Source organism: Pristiophorus japonicus, chromosome 7 (assembly GCF_044704955.1).
Source record: "Pristiophorus japonicus isolate sPriJap1 chromosome 7, sPriJap1.hap1, whole genome shotgun sequence".
Classification (NCBI taxonomy): Eukaryota; Metazoa; Chordata; class Chondrichthyes; family Pristiophoridae; genus Pristiophorus; species Pristiophorus japonicus.
In genome coordinates, this window is record NC_091983.1 from 114483615 (window position 1) to 114510490 (window position 26876).

General features: G+C 45.2%; 1 protein-coding gene across 2 annotated transcripts in view; it reads right to left on the bottom strand.

Moving 5' to 3' along the window:
* The window catches only part of lama2 (laminin, alpha 2), a 693080-nt gene that overhangs the window by 70163 nt on the left and 596041 nt on the right, over positions 1–26876 (bottom strand). For both annotated transcript variants that reach the window (XM_070885262.1, XM_070885261.1), the window contains exons 42-45: positions 17188–17304; positions 15542–15724; positions 10748–10902; positions 10512–10655 (exon numbers count right to left, since the gene is read on the bottom strand). In XM_070885262.1, coding sequence (XP_070741363.1) covers positions 10512–10655; positions 10748–10902; positions 15542–15724; positions 17188–17304 — 599 coding nt within the window. The remainder of the gene's footprint in view (positions 1–10511; positions 10656–10747; positions 10903–15541; positions 15725–17187; positions 17305–26876) is intronic.

Below are 26876 nucleotides of genomic sequence, written 5' to 3' on the forward strand. Positions count from 1 at the left end.
GGGTGGTGGCAACACCTGAGGGACGGAAAATGGGGGTGGTGCGGAGTGACCGCCGCGAAGACGTCATCGTGGCGACACGGCACCACGGCACTTAAAGGGGAAAGCCTCCGCGATTCAAAAACTTTGGCCCACTGGGCTACCAGAGATGGTTTTGGCTGGGCTGCCAACATCTCTTGCAGTGTTGACCCCTTGCACAAAGCTGGAGTGCTGCGTGTGAGACCTTGGGTGCCCTTTCCCTGGCTTGCTGAGCCATTTGTGTTAGTGCTGAAACACTTTTCCCATTATTTTGGCTGCAGAAGGGAATACAGCTTTAAAAGCTGAAGACTCCCATTTGGGAATTCATTTTAATGTTCATTTCTTTTTCAGAAGGTAGTTAAGCTGTAAAGTTAAACTGCATATTTTTGCATCTTTTTTATCATTTCAGAAGACATAGCCCATTTAAAAAGTTGTCAATGCTTTCAGAGGCTGTTGAAGCAGCAATGGCACTTTGGGCACGCCACATCGGGGCCTGCTGTCGGGTCTAATTAGTCCCCAGCACTAATTTTTCAGTCCTGCTAGCACGGCCATTTTCAGCAGCAGTTAACCTCCGGCTGTTGTAGCACCAGCAGCTTATGTGGCGGCCACTAATTTCTCGGCCGTTACATTTTCACGGACTAAGTAGAGACTTTGAAAGCTTAAAATGTTTTGTTTCCTATGATATCCCGGATGGACTGTGGTAAGCCATTATGATATGTTGTATTTGTTGGCCTTTCATAGGACATTTGACAGTTCAGCACAAAAGACCTCGAGTTAACTTCAAAACTGTAGGAATTTAGCTTACATCTTGGGTATAGGTAAGAAATTGGTTGAATAGTCTGTAATTTCTGTAATTTTTATGTAATAGTGATTTGTAAATATAGAGAAGTTGTGTGATGTCTATAGTTGGTTTCAAACACAATTTCTTTCATTATATAAACACAATAATATAAATCTTCTTCTTAGGCAGTCCCCCAGAGTCGAGGATGACTTGCTTCTGCACTAATATGCGTTCTAAGGACTAATATGAGTCCTATGCGGCATCTACCAGGTGGTGGTTGAAGGGACGGGTGGGTGGGGTGCTTGGTTTGTCGTACATTCCTTCCGCTGTTTGTACTTGGCTTCCGCGTGCTCCCAACGAAAAAACTCAAAGTGTTTGCCACCTTCTCGAATGCTTCTCCTCCACGCTGAGCGGTCTTGGGCCAGGGATTCCCAAGAGTCAGTGGGGATGTTACATTTTTTCTAGAAGGCTTTGAGGGCATCCTTGAAGAGTTTTCTCTGACCTCCTGGGGCTCACTTACCATGACGGAACTCGGAGTAGAGTGCTTTCAGGAGTCTTGTATCAGGCATGCGGACAATGTGGCCCGTCCATCAGAGCTGATTAAGCATGGTCAATGTTTCGATGCTGGGGATGTTGGCCTGAGAGAGAACACTGACATTGGTACGCCTATCCTGCCAATGGATTTGCAGGATTTTGTGGAGGCAGCGTTGGTGATACTTCTCCAGTGCTTTGTGGTGCCTACTGTATGTTGTCCATGTCTCTGAAACATATAGGGGGGTGTGTATCACTGCTGCTCTGTAGAACATGAGCACAGTGCCGGGTTTGAGATCTTATTCTTCAAATACTCTTTTGATCAGGCGAATGAAGGCTGCACAGGCAGTCTGAAGGCGGTGTTGCATTCTTTCATCGATGTCTGCCCTCATTGACAGAAGGCTCCCAAGGTATGGAAAGTGGTCATCGCTGTTCTTCAAGGTCTTGTCATGGGTCTTGATAATCGGGGAGCAGTACCGTGCGGTGGGGGAAGGTTGGTAGAGAACCTTTGTCTTTCGGATGTTTAATGTAAGGCCCAGTCTCTCGTATGCTTCAGTGAAGGTGTCAACGATGGTTTGGAGTTCAGCCTCCGAGTGTGTACAAGTGCAAGCATCGTCTGCATATTGTAATTCAATGACAGAGGTGGGAGCAACCTTGGTTTTGGACTGGAGGCGACAAAAGTTGAACAATTTCCCATTCATCCTATAGATTAGCTCCACTCCAGCAGAGAGCTTGTTAAAGGTGAGATGAAACATTGCAGCGAGAAAGATTGAGAAGAACCTTGGTGCAGTGACACAGCTTTGCTTGGCCCTGGTCTGCACTTGTATTGGGTCTGTAGTGGATTGGTTGGTAATGATCACGGCTTGCGGGTCATCGTGAAGATGGTGACAAATTTTTGAGGGCAGCTGAATTTGAGAAGGATACTCCATAATCCCTCTCGGTTGACAGAGTCAAAGGTTTTGTGAGGTCAAAAAAGGCCAAAGGTTGGCGCTACTCCCTACATTTTTCTTGAATTCGTTGTGCGGTGAAAATCATGTCCGTTGTGTCTCTTAGAGGGCGGAATCCACATTGCGACTCTGAGGGGGCCCTTCAGCCACTGGGTAGAGTCGATTGAGGAGGAATCTTGCGATGACTTTCCCTGTGGCAGACAGCAGGGAAACTCCTTTGTAATTAGCACAATCGGACTTGTCTCTTTTCTTGAAGATGGTTACGATTACGGCGTCTGTGAAATCCCCTGGATGCTCTCCTCCTTCCAGATAAGAGAGATGAGGTCATAGATTCACGCCAAGAGTACTTCTCCATCATGCTTTAGTACTTCGGCGGGGATTCCATCTGCTCCGGAAGCCTTGTTGTTTTTCAGCTGTCGGATGGCCTTTTCAACCGCGTGCCAGGCTGGGATTTTGCCGAGATAGTGACGGGTAGCATGCTGTGGGATGGAGTCAAGGACACTCACGTCAAAGACAGAGTCTTAGTTAAGGAGATCTTCGAAGTGCTCCTTCCAGCGGGCACTGACTGAATATAAATACTACTGAAAACACAACAGTGTGGCTTTCAAACAAATAACAGTGCATTCATTACAGCTGCTGATGAAAAGCCTGGTTGAAGGCATTGCAATTTGATTGTTCAGTCAAAAGGTGGAGACAAACTCATTTCTAAAGCTGTCATATTAAACGTTGTATACTCAGTTTTCTACAAATGCATTTGTTGCATGTTGAACTATTTTTAAATTGTGAAGAATTGTGTAGTTAATCATTCAGTGCCCTCATTGAGTTTTGGTTATCTGTATGTTTTTCTAAAACCACTTATTTAATGGTTTTCCTTTTTTTCCAGTTTGCTAAAATTATTTTCTTGTAAATGTATCCATTCATCAAGAATCATAAAGGTTTACAGCACAGACAGAGGCAGTTTGGCTCATTGGGTCTGTGTTAGCTCTTTGCTCTCTCGTCATAGTCCTTTACAACCCTCCCAACCGTTCTCCTCTCTGCTCAAAGTGACAATTTTAAATTGATGACCCCTCATGATTGACTTCACAGCCAGAGGATACAATCCTTCCTTATTCAGCCTATCATAACCTTTTATAATTTTAAAACGTCTATTAAATCTCCTTTTAGGTTTCTCTGCTTCAGCGGAAAAGTCTGAATATCACAAGTCCCTGGGCATAACTGTAGTTTCCCACCCTTGGTATCATCTTGGTGAATTGATGCTCTGTACTCTCGATGGCTCTTGTCTTCCTTATATAATGGAGCATCCAAAGTTGTATTAAGTGCTCAAATAGTGGCCTAACCAATACCTTGTAAAAATGTATCAGTTCTTTAGTCTTGTACTTTATAACCCTATTTATAAAACCCAACAGACTGTTGGCCTTTACAACCTGCGCTCGCATTTTCAGGAAATTAAGTACTTGAACCCCTAGGTCTCTTTCTATCCACACTTTTCAGAGTCTTTCCATTGAGTGTACTTTCCTATTCCTTGTTTTCATTCACAAAATGTATTACTTTGCACTTCACCAGCCTGCTAGTGAGATAAAGAAGACATGGTGGAGGTTTCCGAGGTCAGCAGCAGGAGCGTGGTGCCACTCTCCTGGATCCAATGCAGGAAGCGCGTCAATGACCCAAGGAGCGCAGGAAAGGTGCGAGCAATGACGCATTGTCTTACACCCCGATGTGTGTATCACCCCAAATCCCTCACTCTGCCTTCTCAAACCAACTCCAGCACATCACTCCTCACACCAACTTACCTTGCAAGTGCATCCATCCCTTTCTGTCTATGCATTTCCTCACATCCCCATCTATCCATCCACCGCTGATACTCACCCTCATCCTCATGCAATGTCATGCCTATCCCTCATAGTCACCCAACAAATGCTCTCCATCCATCAGGCGAGCGCGTGCCATTATTCACTCATAGGTCTCTTCTTTTCCTCCTTGCATGAGAAGAGAGCACAGAACAGCAGAGAGAGGAAGAGAATCGGAGGTTGTCCTCCACAGATCTCACAACTAACAGCTACATAGAAAGGTGCACCAGAGAGCAGTAGAATCTCGGAGTGCCTGGCCATCAGAGATTGGGAGATGGGGGCCTACCAGCTACCTGGTGACAGAATTACATATCAGCCAGCCACATGGCATACAACACTCAGTCATGCCGACTTGATGTCAACAGCAAGTGAAATATGATTGTGTGCATAATGATAACTTCAAACACTCTTACCTTGACAGTACTCATTGATGTCTTTTATCTCTGACAGGACCTTCATGAATCCATTAGGAGGTAGTCGAGGTTTCCTACGACGACTCCACAGAGAAGCACACTCATTCTGAGGGGGCACCGTCACAGGACGTACGCAGACCATGCACCAGCTCAGAGACTCGCACATCTGTGGCAGTAGTTAGGCAGATTGTTGGGTTTTCACATGGAGACTTGCACTTCACAGGTGAGCAAGAGCAGAGACAGGGACAGCAGACTGCATCAGGCGCAGGACTCTCCAAGCTTTCCTCAGCTGGACGCAAATGCTGTACCCCGGCGGCTTTTGATGAAGAGAATGCTTTTTGAGCAGCAGCAGAGAATGTGTATTGTACTGACAGATGTTCCAAGCGCACTGTGCATGATTGCAGAGAGATTGGAGGATTCCACCTCAAGCATGAGTGGCATGATGTTGCAGACCATTGTGCTGATGTTGTCTTCAATCGAAAGTGTAGCCAGCAATCGAACGAGTGCATGCAAGCCTTCAACAATGATTTGCACACATTGGATGCCACCTTAAATAGGATGAATAATCCTAGCCTTGATCTTTCAGCGCCCCACTGATCTGCAGCAAAGTGTTCTCTAGCACAGTGCTAAGGAAGTGCAGCTGGGCCATAAGAGGGGGATGATGGCAAAAGGGGATACAGAGTTAGGACTCTGCTCAAAGCACTTCCACTTCTCACTCATTGACCCCCCTCAGTCAGTAGCTGACATGCTGTCTCATGTCCTGATGGCCGAGTCTGCCTCTGAACAGGTGCAGGTGGAGCAGTCTTTGACAGGGCCCTCATGGACGCCAAAACCCAGAGGACACTGGCTAAGAGCAACTCAACAATCAGAGCAGGAATATGAGCAGCCTGCCTTCCACTCTCCTCGATCCAATAGGCAATGGTATGCACATGGGCGTCTTACACATTGTTAATTCTGATGTGTATTTGAAGCACATAAATATTATTCTTTTGCACCACTTTCCCACCTTGCCCATTCTTGATTGCTGGCTGGCAAGCAGCCTTTTCAGTTGTTTGATGATGAATGGGAAGACATGAATTGACGGTGACCATTGGGGGGGGCTGTGAAATGCTTGGTTGGTTGTAGGACTGCTTTGTGATAGTAGCATTTTAGGGGCGGGGTGGAGGGGGCAAAAGTGGCTTTTGCATGTGGTTATTAAAATATGGATGGGTGCACTGATGGAACCTAATTGAGCCTTGCAATATGGAGGGTGACACAAAAGCAAAATACTGCTGGAAATCTGAACTAAAAATAGAAAATGCTGGAAATACTCAGCAGGTCAGGCAGCATCTGTGGAGAGAGAAACAGAGTAAACAATTCGGGTCGATGACCCTTCATCAGAACTGGAAAAAGTTAAAGATGTAACAGGTTTTTAAGCAAGTGTAGGGGCAGGGAAAGGGGGGAGGGGAGGAAAGAACAAAAGGGAAGGTCTGTGATAGGGTGGAAAGCAGCAGAGATTAAGCGACAAAAGGGATGATGGTGCAAAGCAAAAGGAGATGGTAATAGGACAAGTTAAGAAACAAAAGATGAGTCGAAATATGGTGTGAATGGAAATGGCAAAATGATCAACAGCTGCCATGGGAAAGAGAGAGAAAAAAAAAGCAGAAAAAAAAGAAAAAAAATAGGGTCAGGGATTACGGTCTTAAATTGTTGAACTCGATGTTAAGTCCAGAAGGCTGTAAAGTGCCTAATCGAAAGATGAGGTGTTGTTCCTCGAACTTACACTGAACTTCATTGGAACAGTGAGGGAGGCCGAGGACGGAGAGGTCAGACTGGGAGTGGAGTGGAGAATTAAAGTGACAGGCGATCGGAAGCTCGGGGGTCACGCTTACGGACTGAACGGAGGTGTTCTGCAAAGCAGTCACCCAATCTGCGCTTGGTCTCCTCAATGTGGGATCACGCTGGAAGCGGCGTAAATGGCGGAGGATGATCCATTGAACGTGAAGGCTGGTGGGGCGAAAGGTGAGGACAAGGGGAACCCTGTTCTGGTTCTGGGAGAGATGGGAAGGGGTGAGAGCAGAAGTGCGGGAATTAGAATGGACACGGTCGAGGGCCATGTCAACCATGATAGAGGGGAGTCCTCGGTTGAGGAAAAAGGAAGACATGTCAGAGGCACTAGTATGGAAAGTGGCACGTCAGAGACGGAGAAACTGGGAGAATGGAATGAAGTCCTTGCAGGAAGCGAGGTTGGAGGAAGTGTAGTCCAGGTAGCTGCGGGAGTCAGTGGGCTTATAGTTAATGTTTGTCAATAGCCTATCCCCAAAAATGGAGATGGAGAAGTTGAGGAAAGGAAGGGAAGAGTCAGTGATGGACCATGTAAAGGTGAGGGAAGGGTGGAAATTGGAAGTAAAGTGAATAACATTTTCTGGTTCAGAACAAGCGCAGGAAATGGCACCGAAAGTTATCAATGTACCAGAAAAAGAGGTGAGGGACCTGAGTAAGACCGGAACAAAGAATGTTCCAGATATCCCATGAAAAGGCAGGCATAGCTAGGACCCATGCGGGCTCCCATAACAACACCTTTAATTTGGAGGAAGTGAGTGGATTCAAAGGAGAAGTTGTTCAATGTGAGAACAAGTTCAGCCAGGCGGAGGAGGGTAGTGGGGGATGGGCACTGGTTGGGCCTCTGCTCGAGGAAGAGCGGAGCGCCCTCAGGTCGTCCTGGTGGGGGATGGAAGTGTAGAGGGATTGGACATCCATGGTGAAAAGGAGACGGTTAAAGTGGCAGAGGTCATCGGAAGAGTCACGGATGTAGGTGGGCAGATATTGGACAAGGGGAGAATAAAATAGAGACGAGGTAAGAAAAATAATCAGGGCATCCCAGGCAGCAATGTGCACTGCTGATGTTGCATTGCCTGCATCACCTTCTGCCTCTTCATCTTCCTCCTCCTCGGCATCCTCCGAAGAGGTTCTCTGTGCTCTGCCTTGGGCCTCTTGCAGTTCCAAACCTCTCTTCTGGGCAATGTTATGCAGACCGTAGTGCACCACAACCATTCTAGAGAGCCTGGCTGATGCATACTGAAGGGCGCCTCCAGATCTGCCCATGTACCTGAAGCGCATCTTCAGCATGCCGATGGCTTTTTCAATAACACATCTGGTGGTCATATGGCATTCACTGTAGCACTCCCGGGACTTATTCCTTGGGTTTCTGAGAGGTGCTTGCAGCCACATTTTGAGTGGATATCCCTTGTCTCTGATCAGCCAACTTCCAGGTGCAAAGACATCTGGGAAGGTGGACAGTCGCAGAACAAAACATCATGGAAGCTGCCATGAATCTTGCGCACACCTGCATAATGATCTTTTTGTGGTTGCACACCAGCTGCACATTGATGGAGTGGAAGCTCTTGCAGTTGACAAATACTTCTGGTGACGAACACTATGAGTGCCTTGATTGCCACATGTGTGCAGTCAATGATGCCCTGCACCTGTGGAAAGCCATCCAGATCCACAAACCCAAGCACTTGCTCATTCTGACTGGCGTCATCACAGGCAAAGTTGACATAATTGGCAGCCCTGGCAAAGAAGTCATCAGTCACCTGTATTATGCATTTGTGGGCTGCTGACTGCAAGATCCTGCAAATGCCTCCAGCAGAGCCCTGGAAGGATCCAGAGGCAATGAAGTTGAAGGCAGTGGCGACTTTGCCAGCCACTGGTAAAGCCTGGTCACCAGGTCCAGCTGGTCGCAGGCCTTGTTACAGCAGCCTGCAAATGTCTGCCACCACTTGGCACAACACCCTGAGCCTTCTGAGTCATTGGTTTTCAGACATGTCGAGGAAGCTTATCTTCTGCCTGTCGACCCTTTGTGCCGGGTGTGGACTCTTCCTCATCCGAGGTCTAATCTAAGGCAGTGTAAGTGGCATCCATGCTGATCTGGTAGATTAGACCTCCAAATTCTCTGCCCAGGGAATGTATTCAAATCACAGATAGATAGATTTTTAATCAATAAGGGAATTAAGGGTTATGGGAAGCGGGTGGGTAAGTGGAGCTGAGTCCACGGCCAGATCAGCCATGATCTTGTTGAGTGGCGGAGCAGGCTCGAGGGGCTAGATGGCCTACTCCTGTTTCTAATTCTTATGTTCTTATAAACTGTTGAAGAAACCTCCAAATTCTATAAAGTAACTTCCGAGCACAAATACTGTGAACAAACCCTTTCACACAAGTAAGAAAGCAGCTATGAGTACTGAGTACTTATTGGCATATTTCCCTGTCATGGCTTCAGCCCCCTCAGTTGCCGCTGTCTTCGCGCCTTGTTTTACTGGCAAGTTCCAGGAACCCTGGGAATACCCGTGGACCCAAAGTTAAAGTTGAAAACCCATGTCAATATTACTCTAATTAGGTGATTAATCTATGTTAAGTGACAACCCGTCTCTCCCGAGAGCATTGCTTGCACCCAGCCTAAGGCGCTGAAGTGAAACGTGGAAGTCAGCAGGTTGGAGCCGGATTCCCAATGTGCAGTCAATTTCCCCAGTTTTAACCACCCACCCACTCCCAAACCCACGTGGTCCTGCACGTTAAAATCTAGCCGATAATCTAGGCTGACGCTTCAGTGCAGCATTGAGGGAGTGCTGTCCTGTTAGAGTTGCCGTCTTTCAGATGAGACACTGGACCATAGTAATTGACCCCTACAGGTGAGTACGAGGTGTGCATGCACCCGCCGTACGCGTTTCAGCTTTAGGCATGTGCATGCGCTAAAATCCAGAACTTGCAATCAAATACAACGCATTCCCAGGAAAAGGGCATTCGTGTGCGGAGAGTTGAGCTATTCTTACGCCTGGTAAAATGATCCCAGGGCCGCTCACAAACTGCATGCGCCCCTGAGATGCGTGGGCCTCTACTTGCAGGTACCCAGAGAGGCCCAAGACCACGAGTCGCTGTACCTCCCAGACCACCAGGTACGTGGGCAATTTATTTACGGATCGGAGGTATTTTCCCACGGCCCTTTCTGTCTTCTCATGTGGACCTAAAAGATCTCATGGAACTATTTCAAAGACAGCAGGGAAGTTCTCCCCGATGCCTTGACCAATCTTTGTCCCTCAACCAGCAACATTAAAATAGGTTATCTGGTGTGTGCGCAAATTGGCTGCCGTGTGTCCTACATTACAACAGTGACTGTACTTCAAAATTCTTCATTGGCTGTAAAGAGCTTTAGGATGTGCTGAGATCGTGAAAGGCGCAAAATAAATGCAAGTTCGTTCATTGGCATTATTCAATGAACCACCTTTTCACCTTATAGGAATACATCTATTTTGTACGCTATTTATCTCATATTTGAAGGTGAAACATTAGTGCTGAGTAATTGAGTACTCTCTCATTTTGGCAACTACTGCCAGTGGTGAGCTCTCCCATTTGAGACATAACAAAACAGATAAAGATGCTGATAATAACTGGGCTGATAATCTGATAGCAGATGCTACCTGTATTAACTCACCTAAAAACCTGAGGTTACAATGTACCAGAGACACCAAAGTGCATCTCAATGCATGCTAGGCATCTTCCAAGCTCAAAACCCTGAAAAATAAACCTCCCTATAATGCGACTGGGTCGCCTGACCAGCACTCTGGCAACACAGACCCGTACCACCTCTGGCCCACGCTCGTCCACCTTGGAAAATCCCACAGGTTCTCCACGGGCAGTCAGCAGCATCCAACTAATTGACACTGCCCAAAATCCCAGCTCCCATCCCCCAGCACTCCGACCACATCATTAGTGATACAGCCAAATACAGATAAATATTCAAATATGCTGGCCTTGTGTGATCAGGCAAGATCACGTTATTCTGCTTAGTTGTGTGGGGCACTTGAGCAGCACCAGTGCTGGAGGCATTGCTCAGGACCTAGGCTATCTTTCCCAAAGTTTTCTTGAGTGTTAAAACTTGCTTCCGTGACAATACAATAGGCGGCATAAAAATCTAGCGTGAGATCTGGAGAAACATACTCACATATTTAGCACTACCAAGATAAAATAGCAGATTCTCAAGCTCCAACGTCTTCACATTCAGGACAATAGAATTGTAGGTGCCCTTTTTTATGTCAGGACGGTAAGTGCGGATGCAATCACCACCAGATGAGACTGATACTTTGATCTAAAGTAAGTGGTAACAATTAGATAGTGAAGTGGAGAGTAGTAAAGTAACAAAAATACTGAACTTAGATTTATCTTGAGCAGGTTACTCACGGAGTTGGCATGTTTACGGGCTTGATTTATCAGCTCTTTGATATGAGAGATGTTCCTCCCTAGAGTATCCTGAAGATTTTTGATAGGTTTCAGTTTATCCAGTAATCTCTCTGTCTTTTCTTCTAATTCTTTAACTTTCATATCAGCATCGACAACTTAATGCCACAAGAAAAAAATATAAATGTACAAATTGATCGATTTTATCATTTTGTCAGAATTAGACTTAGATCCTATAAGGTCACTCTGATACATCTTTCCCAGCTTTTATATAAAAGTGGGTTTCTCAGTAAGTACAATAGTCTTTACCCTTTCAAAGTGAAGATTATGCCACACACTTACCTATAGATCTTACCAACCTCCAATTTGCAGACTGAAGAGAACTAATTCCTATGCCTATAAACAGGACTGAAAGTGTCAAAACGAAGTACCTGTACCAGCAGAGGCTCGATTACCAATAGCCTACAGAAGGTGTTTAAAATCTGTGCCTCTTAAGTTTAATATTAACTTAACTAAACTCTCAGTAAAGTGGCATCCCGAAACTCCACTAGACCCCACCTAGGGGAGTATAAGGGTAGGTACCATGGACCCAAATTTCCCCCTCCGGTTTTGTCGGCGCACTTACCTGAGATGCGCTGACTTTCTGCTCCAAAATAGCGCTGAAAATGTAGCTCCGTATTCTCCCTGCTCCGTGGACCGTCCTAGGCCTTGGTGTGGCATGGCAAAAGCAGTGGGGGACGGAGCTAGGGCTGTGCTGCTGAAACAGAGCTGGCAGGGGGGCGGGGCTAGGGTCCAGCGTCTGTAAGAGTGCCGGCAGCGTTGCACATGCGCGTTGGAGCGTTCACGCATGCGCAGTAGCTCCTCCCATGATTGTGATGATGATGCCTGCAGCGTAGGACCCAACGCGCCCCGCCCCTATCCCAGGCCGAGTGGCCTGTCGCACAGGCCAGCCGCTGCCTTCATGCGCTGAGGACTACAAGAAACAGGTTGGTGGAGGGAAGAGTTTTGATCGCGGGGGGGAGGGGAACAGGAGAAAGAATACTTTAATATCTAGCTAGCTTTACTAAAAATTCCCTATTTGCAGTATCTTACAGCTCACCCACTATTGCATAGAATTCTAAAATATTACTAATTATGAGAGTCACACTATGCAATGCTGAACACCAAAATTTAAGTTTACATTTTGACATGCTTTTTTTATTAAGTCTAACATTTTAAATTTCTAAACCTAGTCAGGGCAATTCTTCTGTGCTGCTGAAGTCAAAATCCAATGTGGTGTGATGCCGCACACGAACCCATTAGGCGAGAGCATTGGTGCTCTTGATCTATTATCTACAAAGAAAACCCTCCCCTTGCTTAAGTGGCCCCTATACTTCAGCCTTCATTACAAGATCATTTTTATTCTTGTAAAAACCCTATATTCAGTTTAATCAGGCTGATAGCACCTATACCCTGTCCAGTCTCGCTTGGGATTTTTAAAAAAACTAGCATTCCTATCATAACACTGTCATTTGGAGACTACCTGCGCTGATTGCTTAACTCTCCACAAGGGTTTTCTGTGCAACCACAAGTGACCACATACGCTGGCCTGTTAGTTTGGAGCAACTATTAGCTGTCCAAACTGGCTTAAATGGCCAAAACAGGCGTAGGTGGCTGGTAATGCCCCCTTTTGAAAAAAAAAACTAAACTAAAAAAATTCCTAGCTAATTCACTTACACTGGCACAAATTAAATGTGCAGAATGATGATTTTTAAGATACTCCAGAAAAATCAAATTGCTCCAAAAAAAATGGAGAAACTCCTGGGGAAATTTGGGCCCAAAATGTGGTGGAGGATCTCTATCTGAAAAGTTTTTTTCGCAGCTAGTCCTCCTACACACACCTACCTTCTCAGTTCTTTTTCGTTCCATTTGATCTATGAACAGTTACATTGTTGCTATGGCAAGAGCATTGCTTACAATAACATTTTGTGAAATATAAACCACCAGGAAAAGCCACAATTCATCCCCACATTAGTATTCTGGATTGGCTATGTAATTTAAAAACAACTGCTCATTGAATTTGAATGTAAGGAAACATTCCAAATAATTGTGATTTTTGTTGCATCTGGAAATGTTTTGCTGTGTGTATTTGATGTTATTTGTGTGCTTGTTTATGTACTCCTTAACATAGCTGATTAAAACAAGAATAACTCATTCTTTAAGGTCATTGGTCAGGTACCCATTTCTGGACAGAGCAGAAGTTTAGAGGAATTCAAAATTCTGGTTGTGAAGTCTAAATTTACGAATTCATTGAATCTCATTCACAGGAACACTGATCAGGATTTCGCACACAGGCCTCCATTGATTTTAGTGGACAGAAAATTAAATCTTTGATATGCTCTGCTGGCAGGCGAAAATCTGTGTTGGTAGCGTGAATTTCTAAAATTACCCTTGTGATGTCTGCATGTTCACCAGGGATCCCAAAAACCAGAATAAGATGCAGACTAGATTGGCACTGGACATTATGAGAAAACTGAAGTGATGCTGTGAATGTTAAGCGTGAAACACAGTTGAAATGTTACATAAGTTGCAGACATCATACAGAGTGTGGAAATGAAACTGGTAATATAAATTCTTTGAAGAAAAGGATTGATGCTTTCCTCAATTTAGGCCTGGAAGTTGCTACTACTAACATGCTTTCGGAAAAGACGAAGGGGGCGAAATTGCCCATTTTTATAGCCCCGTTAACACCTCTGGGGGGCGCTAACAGTTTTTGCCCATGGGAGGGGGGGCGTGCGCTACCACCTCCTGGGAAATTGCGCAGAGGCGCTGGCACAGCAGCACTGTGCCCTGTGGTTAGCGCCCTGGGCCACCACGCAACCGGCAATGACATTATCGCCGTGCGCAGCGACCCCTCAATGCTCCGCGGGGGAAATTGCCCCACAGGTTGCAAGGCTGGTGCGGGTGGATGTCAATTTCGCGGGTCGCAAAGCTGGCGTCTGCTCACGGGGGCAGTGATTAAAGGGGAGAGTGCCAGCGCCCCAGGCCGCCATCTTTTTTGTCAGCTGACTTTCGCCCCCTAAATATAAATAGAAATGCTAATTAAATACGTTGATTTGAATTTCATGTTAAGTACATATTTACCTTGGCCCAGAATTTTCTTAAAGCTTGCCCCATCTGCGGCATTATTTTACACTGTAAGCATCCCAGGAAATTATGGAGTAAGTGAGTTACACCATCTTTCATGCAGCGCCATTATTTCCTGGGACTTTTGCACCACTCTGCCAGTACCCTTGCCAAAACTGTGCACAATTACTCAGAGCTCTGTCCCCCCCAGTTAAGTCAATGGCAATCACAAAATAATTGGATTTGCACCGGTTCTCTCGCCCCAGACACCTGGATTGAAAAATAACTGTGCATGTGAATTATTTAAATTCACGAGTTCAAAATAATTAATTAAAGCAAAATAAAATCTCTGCTCTTTCTTGATATTTTAATTCCTAGCTAAAACCTATCAAAACACTCCCTTTGTTATAGTTTAGTGTATATTGTGTACATGGTGTAGGGCACTGAGGTACCTGCACATGCCATTTATGAAAGTTTATCTAAAGAAAAATGGTGGACAAATGGAAAGGTTAAAATGCAAGACAAAATTCAGAAAAAATATCGGTGCCATGAATTTCCTGGGAGCTGCTCCCACTCCACCACTGTAACTTCACTGGAATTGTGGCGGAAACCTGCATGGACATGTAAACGGGAGATTCTGCAGCACTTCCGCCAATGAAGTGGGCTGATCTCAAGGAAATTCCTGGTCCTGTATAAAAATGATTTAAATATTCCAGGTTCAGTTATTACAATTCCTTTTTGAATTATTTTTGGTGAATTTTTGAAGTTACCAAGGTAAAGGATATCATGTGAGGGAAAAGGAGCACTTTCAATTTTGGTCTCCAGTGGTACCATCAAGCACTCATAATTAAAATAAGCTGTTGGGTAAAGCTCCTGCTATGTTGCTGAAACAGACTGTCTCAAAATCACATGATAGAATAACTGTTGCGGAACCAACCGGGGAGCAGGCTATCTTAGATCTGGTACAGAGGAGTGAGAAGGTCGGGGCGGATGAGCGGCGAGTGTTTGTGGCGAGATGCGGTGAATGTTTGTGGCAGAGGAGCAGTGAGAGATCGTGGTGGAGGTGCGACAGATGAGGATACGGGGCCCAGAAGAGCCGAGGGCCCAGGGGCAGCACGAGCCAGCCCACACTGCGATATGTGTGCGCGCTAGGTCCGTGCAGCAGAGCAGGTCTCCAGTCATCTTGGTTATTCCTTGCCACTGGACCAAGACCTAGCTCTGTCAAGCCCATGTGGTGGCTGGTGTGCAACGGTCACCACACGTTAAAAAATCCACACACAGGATCTTCCACCCCCTCAACTGGAGTTCAGGACTGGAACATCGGGTCCTTCATCAAAACACCTGTGAACTCGTGGAAGCAAGTCATCCTCGTTCGAGGAACCGCCTATGATGGTGATGATATGTAGTTTCCACACAAATCATCCATGTTGCCTTTCTAATTGAGACTGTCAGCTTAACACTGATGTAAGGACAGAAGTGTATTGTGGAACTTAGAAGCATTAGAATTATCAGCCAGATTAAGCACTATATTTGGGGGGAAATTACTTTGGTTTTTGGGTGTTACGAAATACAAAGAACACTGCTTTACAATGTTGATAAGATGAAGCAGAGGGAAAAAGAGTAACTGTCAATTGTGCAATTGTACACCTTTTGTTCACACAAAGCTATGGCAACAGTATAACTGAAACTTACTTGTCTTAGCTGTTGTGTTAATGACAGCATTTACTTTGTCAACATCTTCTTTGAGTTTGCTGCAGTTGTCCTGCAATCCAAGTAGATTCTGGTTCAAATCTTTTATTTCTGCCAGCACTGCATTTGCCGTGTCATTTGCCTGTTTAGCTTTATCTTTAGCTGCTTGTATCTTGGTACCTGCATCTATTGTTTCAAAGAAATTTACACATCACTCAATTGCAATTACTCACATTACATGACAGTATCAAAACAGATAAGGCTAGACTTGACAATATAGTTAACATTGGACTGAAAGGAGGCATTATAGGGCAGATTGTGCTGTGTCTCAAACGGGAGCCTTGCCCGCTTGAGACACAGACCAGAAATTGTGGGTGCACTGGCCACAGATTTGATGTCCATTCTCTCAATATGGTTACAGCACATAATCAAAGGAGAGGTGTGATATTTTATGATAGCAGATGATGATTTTAGAATGTGGCCAGGTTTTATCCTAAACAAGACATCACTGTAGAAACATAGGGCTCAAAATTGGCCAGGAGTTGCTTCGTTTTTTTTGGAGCAACGATTTTTCTGGAGTATCTTAAAAATCCCCATTTTCAATTTGCACGAGTGTAAGTGAGTTAGTTACGATTTTTTTTAGTTTAGTTTTGTTTTTCTCAAAAGGGGGCGACACCAACCACCTACGCCAGTTTTGGTCATTGAGGTCACTTTGGCCAGCTAATAGTTACTCCAAATTTACTTAGACCAGCATATGTGGCCACTGCAGAAAACCCTTGCAGGGAGTTAAGAAATCATCGCAGGTAGGTACATTGGAGGCCGGCAGAACTTAATGACTTGACTAAAGAATGTGAATAGGATCAAACAGCTATGCAGGACATCATATGACAAACTTCGCAAAGTTAATTTACTATGCAACAAAAGCATTCATGGAAGCTTAAACTACAAAAATAAAAGAAGTAAAAGATAGTTGAAATAAATTGCCCTATTCTCAACTAATTTAAACAACTATTTGTTTGCAATGATTATACTGGGCCAAAATTGAGCCCATATTATCTAAATACAGTCTACTTCAATAAATAAGATATTCTCTCAGTGTTCCTCTGTCACTTATGTTCTTCTTTCACAATAGCACCAGGTGAATAGGCTTGACAAATGGTCACCACTATTCACAAGAGACAAAACATATTTACATAATTTTTTCAAAATATCCAAATAAAAAATAGAAATAAGTCCTACCCTACCTTCATCTTCAGCCCGGGAAGGAAGCGGGCTGGCCTGTGCGGTAGGCCACTCAGCCTGGGATAGGGGTGGGATGCACCAGCAGCCAGTATGATAATGATGATGATGATTGTGTTGCTGCAGCGTGGGACCCACTGAGAGGCTGGGGGCGAGTAATTACTGCTTATGCGCGCATACTCCAACGTGCATGTGCTGACGTCCCGGCACTGTTATCAGCGCGGGATGCTGGCTCCACCCCCGACCCGACTGGCCACGCTGTGTGAAGATCCGGGACAGCGGCCAAAGTGGGGAGCAATTTTTTTTGAGCACTTTTCAATGCAGAAAAGCGGCGCATCTCCGGTGAGTGCGCTGAAAAAAGGGGTGGGCCAATTTTGAGCCCATAAAGAGCCACATATAGAAGGACTTACCGTTGGGAATGGCATGGAGTTTTGCAAGAGTATCATTTAAGGCTTTCAGCAAGTTTTTGTTTTTTGTTGCACCATCCATTAGCCTATGTTGTAAGTTATTCAAGTTATCTCGTTTTTCTGAAAAACAGCAATCAAATTTCAAGAGATGGCATCTGTAGTGACATAGATTTCGTGATGTGAACAAATTATTTGTTTGTACATTTCTAATTACCTGTATTGAATACAGCAATTTCTTTTATACTTTTGAGTTATTCAAACTATAGTTTAGTGAGTGGATGCATCATGTGGCTTGGTGATGTGCCATATAAGAATATAAGAAATAGGAACAGGAGTAGTCCATACGGCCCCTCGAGCCTGCTCCGCCATTCAATAAGATCATGGTTGATCTGATCATGGACTCAGCTCCACTTTCCCGCCCATTCCCCATAACCCCTTATCCCCTTATCATTTAAGAAACTGTCTATTTCTGTCTGAAATTTAGTCAATGTCCCAGCTTTCACAGCTCTCTGAGGCAGCGAATTCCACAGATTTACAACCCTCTGAGAGAAGAAATTTCTCCTCATCTCTGTTTTAAATGGGCGGCCCCTTATTCTAAGATCATGCCCTCTAGTTTTAGTCTCCCCCATCAGTGTAAACATCCTCTCTGCATCCACCTTGTCAAGCCCCCTCATAATCTTATACGTTTCGATAAGATCACCTCTCATTCTTCTGAATTCCAATGAGTAGAGGCCCAACCTACTCAACCTTTCCTCATAAGTCAACCGCCTCATCCCCGAATCAACCGAGTGAAATTTTTCTGAACTGTCTCCAAAGCAAGTATATCCTTTTGTAAATATGGAAACCAAAACTGCATGCAGTATTCCAGGTGTGGTCTCACCAATACCTTATATAGCTGTAGCAAAACTTCCCTGCTTTCATATTCCATCTGCTTTGCAACAAAGGCCAAGATACCATTGGCCTTCCTGATCACTTGCTGTACCTGCAGACTATCCTTTTGTGTTTCATGCACAAGTATCCCCAGGTCATGCTGTACTGCGGCACTTTGCAATCTTTCTACATTTAAATAATAACTTGCTCTTTGATTTTTTTTCTGTCAAAGTGCACGACCTCACAATTTCCAACATCATACTCCATCTGCCAAATTTTTGCCAACTCACTTCGCCTGTCTATGTCCTTTTGCAGATTTCTTGTGTCCTCCTCACACATTACTTTTCCTCCCATCTTTGTATCATCAGCAAACTTAGCTACGTTACATTCAGTCCCTTCTTCCAAGTCGTTAATATAGATTGTAAATAGTTGGGGTCCCAGTACTGATCCCTGCGGCACCCCACTAGTTACAGGTTGCCAACCAGAGAATGAACCATTTATCCTGACTCTCTGTTCTCTGTTAGTTAGCCAATCCTCTATCCATGCTAATATATGAACCAGGTAGGTTCCAATTTGATGCGTGGTCCATGCTGAGTTTGATCTCAACTGGGATTGGCAATGGAGGTGCTATAATTGGCTTCAGTGCCATTTCACAGAATCATAGAAAAGTTACAACATAGAAGGAGGCCATTCAGCCCATCATGTTCATGCCGGTCAGAAAAGAGCTACCCAGCCTAATCCCACCTTCCAGCATTAGGTCCGTAGCTAGAATCATAGAAAACTTAGAGAAGAAATTAGATAAGAAATTGAAAAATCAGAGTGTTTGCATTTCTAATCACCATTCATTAACTCCTGCTGGTAAGTGTGCAACACTGAACATTGAGCGAGGATGAGGTTGGGTTAGGACAGAACTGAGTTGGACTGTGAATCCCAGCATAGTCAAACAGCCAACCAACACTCACTGTCTGAACTTTCAAATTAAGTATGGTCGCTTGAACAAGGTATTGCGGTGACTGCTGGAACTCATAACCTTGAATGCATCAGTATATTCAGCAGAGTATAGAAAAATAATCACTCAACTCACTAGGGAGAAAAATTGACAGAGAAGTCAACTTACTTATTTGTTGAAAGGCATATTTATTAAAAAGTAAACTGTTTAGAAATTATAGGCTAGATATATTATATTTCATGGGCAAAGACCATAGTACACTCTTCATTAATTAATTAGCTTGCTTCTTCTGCCTATAAGCAGTCATAATTCATGAAGATGTTGGTCGTTGATCATATGGGATAATATTCAGTACCAGAAATGATAGTCACCCTATCATATCAGCTATTAAATGTTACCAGGATGCTGTAGACATTCTTCACATTTAATCTGGGCACAGTCAATGCATTAAAACAACAGAAATTTGGCAACAGCAACCACTTTTAGTAATTTTGCATTGTGGATTGTTAGAAGAAATAACGGGTGGTGTCATTGTATCAGTAATTTTTACTGATACAGTGACACCACCAGCAGGTGTAGGACATTCTGAAAAGAGAGGGTGAACAGCCAGTTGTCGTGGTGCACATTAGTACCAATGATATAGGTAAAAAACAGGATGAGGTCCTAAGAGACGAATTTAAGGAGCTAGGAACTAAATTAAAAAGTAGGACCTCAAAAGAAGTAATCTCGGGATTGCTACCAGTGCCACGTGCTAGTCAGAGTAGGAATCACAGGATAGCTCAGATGAATACGTGGCTTGAGCAGTGGTGCAGCAGGGAGAGATTCAAATTACTAGGGCATTGGAACCGGTTCTGGGGGAGGTGGGACCAGTACAAACCGGACGGTCTGCACCTGGGCAGGACTGGAACCAATGTCCGAGGGGGAGTGTTTGCTAATGCTGTTGGGGAGGAGTTAAACTAATATGGCAGGGGGATGGGAACCAATGCAGGGAGACAGAGGGAAATAAAATGGAGACAGAAGCAAAAGAATGAAAAGAGGTGAGTAAAAGGGGGGGGGGGGCAGAGAAACCCAAGGCAAAAAACAAAAAGGGCCACTTTACAGCAAAATTCTAAAGGGTCAAAGTGTATTAAAAAGGCAAGCCTGAAGGCTCTGTGCCTCAATGTGAGGAGTATTCGGAATAAAGTGGACGAATTAACTGTGCAGATAGCAGTTAACGGATATGATGTGGTTGGCATCACGAGACATGGCTCCAGGGTGACCAAGGCTGGAAACTCAACATCCAAGGGTATCCAATATTTAGGAAAGATAGACAGAAAGGAAAAGGAGGCAGGGTGGCGTTGCTGGTTAAAGAGGAAATTAATGCAATTGTAAGGAAAGACATTAGCTTGGATGATGTGGAATCGGTATGGGTGGAGCTACGGAATACCAAAGGGCAGAAAACGCGAGTGGGAGTTGTGTACGGACGTCCAAACAGTAGTAGTGATGTTGGGGAGGGCATCAAACAGGAAATTAGGGGTGCATGGAACAAAGGTGCAGCAGTTATCATGGGTGACTTTAATATGCATATAGATTGGGCTAACCAAACTGGAAGCAATACGGTGGAGGAGGATTTCCTGGAGTGCATAAGGGATGGTTTTCTAGACCAATATGTCGAGGAACCAACTAGGGGGGAGGCCATCTTAGACTGGGTGTTGTGTAATGAGAGAGGATTAATTAGCAATCTCGTTGTGCAAGGCCCCTTGGGGAAGAGTGACCATAATATGGTGGAATTCTGCATTAGGATGGAGAAGGAAACAGTTAATTCAGAGACCATGGTCCAGAACTTAAAGAAGGGTAATTTTGAAGGTATGAGGCGTGAATTGGCTAGGATAGATTGGTGAATGATACTTAAGGGGTTGACAGTGGATGGGCAATGGCAGTCATTTAGAGACCGCATGGATGAACTACAACAATTGTACATCCCTGTCTGGCATAAAAATTAAAAAGGGAAGGTGGCTCAACCGTGGCTATCAAGGGAAATCAGGGATAGTATTAAAGCCAAGGAAGTGGCATACAAATTGGCCAGAAATAGCAGCGAACCTGGGGACTTGGAGAAATTTAAAACTCAGCAGAGGAGGACAAAGGGTTTGATTAGGACAGGGAAAATAGAATACGAGAGGAAGCTTGCAGGGAACATTAAAATGGACTGCAAAAGCTTCTATAGATATGTAAAGAGAAAAAGATTAGTAAAGACAAATGTAGGTCCCCTGCAGTCAGAATCAGGGGAAGTCATAACTGGGAACAAAGAAATGGCAGACCAATTGAACAAGTGCTTTGGTTCAGTATTCTCTAAGGAGGACACAAACAACCTTCCGGCGATAAAAGGGGTCAGAGGGTCTAGTAAGAAGGAGGAACTGAGGGAAGTCCTTATTAGTCGGGAAATTGTGTTGGGGAAATTGATGGGATTGAAGGCCGATAAATCCCCAGGGCCTGATGGTCTGCATCCCAGAGTACTTAAGGAGGTGGCCTTGGAAATAGCGGATGCATTGAAAGTCATTTTCTAACATTCCATAGACTCTGGATCAGTTCCTATGGAGTGGAGGGTGGCCAATGTAACCCCACTTTTTAAAAAAGGAGGGAGAGAGAGAAAACAGGGAATTATAGACCGGTCAGCCTGACATCGGTAGTGGGTAAAATGATTGAATCAATTATTAAGAATGTCATAGCAGCACATTTGGAAAGAGGTGACATGATAGGTCCAAGTCAGCATGGATTTGTGAAAGGGAAATCATGCTTGACAAATCTTCTGGAATTTTTTGAGGATGTTTCCAGTCGAGTGGACAAGAGAGAACCAGTTGATGTGGTGATTTTGGACTTTCAGAATGCTTTCGACAAGGTCCCACACAAGAGATTAATGTGCAAAGTTAAAGCACATGGGATTGGGGATAGTGTGCTGATGTGGATTGAGAACTGGTTGGCAAACAGGAAGCAAAGAGTCGGAGTAAATGGATACTTTTCAGAATGGCAGGCAGTGACTCGTGAGGTACCGCAAGGTTCTGTGCTGGGGCCCCAGCTGTTTACATTGTACATTAATGATTAGGCGAGGGGATTAAATGTAGTATCTCCAAATTTGCGGATGACACTAAGTTGAGGTGGCAGTGTGAGCTGCGAGGAGGATGCTATGAGGCTGCAGAGTGACTTGGATAGATTAGGTGAGTGGGCAAATGCATGGCAGATGAAGTATAATGTGGACAAATGTGAGGTTATCCACTTTGGTTGTAAAAACAGAGAGATAGACTATTATCTGAATGGTGACAGATTAGGAAAAGGGGAGGTGCAACGAGATCTGGGTGTCATGGTACATCAGTCATTGAAGGTTAGCATGCAGGTACAGCAGGTGGTTAAGAAGGCAAATGGCATGTTGGCTTTCATAGCGAGGGGATTTGAGTACAGGGGCTGGAATGTGTTACTACAGTTGTACAGGGCCTTGGTGAGGCCACACCTGGAGTATTGTGTACAATTTTGGTCTCCTAACTTGAAGAAGGACATTCTTGCTATTGAGGGAGTGCAGTGAAGGTTCACCAGACTGATTCCTGGGATGGCGGGACTGACATATCAAGAAAGACTGGATCAACTGGGCTTGTATTTATTGGAGTTCAGAAGAATGAGAGGGGAGTCAGTCGAGGAGGCGGGAGCTCGGAGCAGCGCGAGTCCGGGGTCGGCGAGAGGCCTATAAAGGCCAGCGGGAGTCGAGCAGTTCGAGCAGTCAGTCGAGGAGGCGGGAGCTTGGAGCAGCGCGAGTCCGGGGTCGGCGAGAGGCCTATAAAGGCCAGCGGGAGTCGAGCAGTTCGAGCAGTCAGTCGAGGAGGCGGGAGCTCGGAGCAGCGCGAGTCCGGGGTCGGCAAGAGGCCTATAAAGGCCAGCGGGAGTCGAGCAGTTCGAGCAGTCAGTCGAGGAGGCGGGAGCTCGGAGCAGCGCGAGTCCGGGGTCGGCGAGAGGCGTACCGGTGCAGCTACAGGGAGAAGGCAAAAAAACAAAGGTGACGTCACAGCCTAGGGGGTAAGTGATTGGCTGGTGATTGGTGAGTAGTTTTTCTTTTTCTTCTTATATTGGTCAGTAACTTTTAACATTGTTATTACCAGTTTAAGTGTATCTAAGGGTTAAGACATGGCAGGAGAGCTCGGTCGGGTGTTATGCTCCTCCTGTACCATGTGGGAACTCAGGGACGCTTCCGGTGTCCCTGACGACTATGTGTGCGGGAAGTGTATCCGCCTCCAGCTCCTGACGGTCCGCGTTACGGAATTGGAGCTGAGGGTGGATTTACTCTGGAGCATCCACGATGCTGAGAATGACGTGAGTATCACGTGTAGTGAGTTGGTCTTACCGCAGGGAAAGGGTCCACAGCCAGATAGGGAATGGAAGACCAGCAGGAAGAGTAGAGCAAGGAAGGTAGTGCAGGGGTCCCCTGCGGTCATCCCCCTGCAAAACAGATACACCGCTTTGGGTACTGTTGAGGGGAATGACTCATCAGGGGAGGGCAGCAGCAGCCAAGTTCATGGCACCGTGGCTGGCTCTGCTGCACAGGAGGGCAAGAAAAAGAGTGGGAGAGCGATAGTGATAGGGGATTCAATTGTGAGGGGAATAGATAGGCGTTTCTGCGGCCGCAACCGAGACTCCAGGATGGTATGTTGCCTCCCTGGTGCAAGGGTCAAGGATGTCTCGGAGCGGGTGCAGGACATTCTGAAATGGGAGGGAGAACAGCCAGTTGTCGTGGTGCACATTGGTACCAACGACATAGGCAAAAAAAGGGATGAGGTCCTACGAAACGAATTTAAGGAGCTAGGAGCTAAATTAAAAAGTAGGACCTCAAAAGTAGTAATCTCGGGATTGCTACCAGTGCCACGTGATAGTAGGAATCGCAGGATAGCGCAGATGAATACGTGGCTTGAGCAGTGGTGCAGCAGGGAGGGATTCAAATTCCTGGGGCATTGGGACCGGTTCTGGGGGAGGTGGGACCAGTACAAACCGGACGGTCTGCACCTGGGCAGGACTGGAACCAATGTCCTAGGGGGAGTGTTTGCTAGTGCTGTTGGGGAGGATTTAAACTAATATGGCAGGGGGATGGGAACCAATGCAGGGAGACAGAGGGAAACAAAAAGGAGCCAAAAGCAAAAGACAGAAAGGAGATGAGGAAAAGTGTAGGGCAGAGAAACCCAAGGCAAAGAACAAAAAGGGCCACTGTACAGCAAAATTCTAAAAGGACAAAGGGTGTTAATAAAACAAGCCTGAAGGCTTTGTGTCTTAATGCAAGGAGTATCCGCAATAAGGTGGATGAATTAATTGTGCAAATAGATGTTAACAAATATGATGTGATTGAGATTACGGAGACGTGGCTCCAGGATGATCAGGGCTGGGAACTCAACATTCAGGGGTATTCAACATTCAGGAAGGATAGAATAAAAGGAAAAGGAGGTGGGGTAGCATTGCTGGTTAAAGAGGAGATTAATGCAATAGTTAGGAAAGACATTAGCTTGGATGATGTGGAATCTATATGGGTAGAGCTGCAGAACACCAAAGGGCAAAAAACGTTAGTAGGAGTTGTGTACAGACCTCCAAACAGTAATAGGGATGTTGGGGAGGGCATCAAACAGGAAATTAGGGGTGCATGCAATAAAGGTGTAGCAGTTATAATGGGTGACTTTAATATGCACATAGATTGGGCTAGCCAAACTGGAAGCAATACGGTGGAGGAGGATTTCCTGGAGTGCATAAGGGATGGTTTTCTAGACCAATATGTTGAGGAACCAACTAGGGGGGAGGCCATCTTAGACTGGGTGTTGTGTAATGAGAGAGGATTAATTAGCAATCTCATTGTGCGAGGCCCCTTGGGGAAGAGTGACCATAATATGGTGGAATTCTGCATTAGGATGGAGAATGAAACAGTAATTTCAGAGACCATGGTCCAGAACTTAAAGAAGGGTAACTTTGAAGGTATGAGGCGTGAATTGGCTAGGATAGATTGGCGAATGATACTTAGGGGGTTGACTGTGGATGGGCAATGGCAGACATTTAGAGACCGCATGGATGAAGTACAACAATTGTACATTCCTGTCTGGCGTAAAAATAAAAAGGGGAAGGTGGCTCAACCGTGGCTATCTAGGGAAATCAGGGATAGTATTAAAGCCAAGGAAGTGGCATACAAATTGGCCAGAAATAGCAGCGAACCTGGGGACTGGGAGAAATTTAGAACTCAGCAGAGGAGGACAAAGGGTTTGATTAGGACAGGGAAAATGGAGTACGAGAAGAAGCTTGCAGGGAACATTAAGGCGGATTGCAAAAGTTTCTATAGGTATGTAAAGAGAAAAAGGTTGGTGAAGACAAACGTAGGTCCCCTGCAGTCAGAATCAGGGGAAGTCATAACGGGGAACAAAGAAATGGCGGATCAATTGAACAAGTACTTTGGTTCGGTATTCACTAAGGAGGATACAAACAACCTTCCGGATATAAAAGGGGTCAGAGGGTCTAGTAAGGAAGAGGAACTGAGGGAAATCTTTATTAGTCGGGAAATTGTGTTGGGGAAATTGATGGGATTGAAGGCAGATAAATCCCCAGGGCCTGATGGCCTGCATCCTAGAGTACTTAAGGAGGTGGCCTTGGAAATAGCGGATGCATTGACAGTCATTTTCCAACATTCCATTGACTCTGGATCAGTTCCTATGGAGTGGAGGGTAGCCAATGTAACCCCACTTTTTAAAAAAGGAGGGAGAGAGAAAACAGGGAATTATAGACCGGTCAGCCTGACCTCAGTAGTGGGTAAAATGATGGAATCAATTATTAAGGATGTCATAGCAGTGCATCTGGAAAATGGTGACATGATAGGTCCAAGTCAGCATGGATTTGTGAAAGGGAAATCATGCTTGACAAATCTTCTGGAATTTTTTGAGGATGTTTCCAGTAAAGTGGACAAAGGAGAACCAGTTGATGTGGTATATTTGGACTTTCAGAAGGCTTTCGACAAGGTCCCACACAAGAGATTAATGTGCAAAGTTAAAGCACATGGGATTGGGGGTAGTGTGCTGACGTGGATTGAGAACTGGTTGTCAGACAGGAAGCAAAGAGTAGGAGTAAACGGGTACTTTTCAGAATGGCAGGCAGTGACTAGTGGAGTGCCGCAAGGTTCTGTGCTGGGGCCCCAGCTGTTTACATTGTACATTAATGATTTAGACGAGGGGATTAAATGCAGTATCTCCAAATTTGCGGATGATACTAAGTTGGGTGGCAGTGTGAGCTGCGAGGAGGATGCTATTAGGCTGCAGAGTGACTTGGATAGGTTAGGTGAGTGGGCAAATGCATGGCAGATGAAGTATAATGTGGATAAATGTGAGGTTATCCACTTTGGTGGTAAAAACAGAGAGACAGACTATTATCTGAATGGTGACAGATTAGGAAAAGGGAAGGTGCAACGAGACCTGGGTGTCATGGTACATCAGTCATTGAAGGTTGGCATGCAGGTACAGCAGGCGGTTAAGAAAGCAAATGGCATGTTGGCCTTCATAGCGAGGGGATTTGAATACAGGGGCAGGGAGGTGTTGCTACAGTTGTACAGGGCCTTGGTGAGGCCACACCTGGAGTATTGTGTACAGTTTTGGTCTCCTAACTTGAGGAAGGACATTCTTGCTATTGAGGGAGTGCAGCGAAGGTTCACCAGACTGATTCCCGGGATGGCGGGACTGACCTATCAAGAAAGATTGGATCAATTGGGCTTGTATTCACTGGAGTTCAGAAGAATGAGAGGGGACCTCATAGAAATGTTTAAAATTCTGACGGGTTTAGACAGGTTAGATGCAGAAAGAATGTTCCCAATGTTGGGGAAGTCCAGAACCAGGGGTCACAG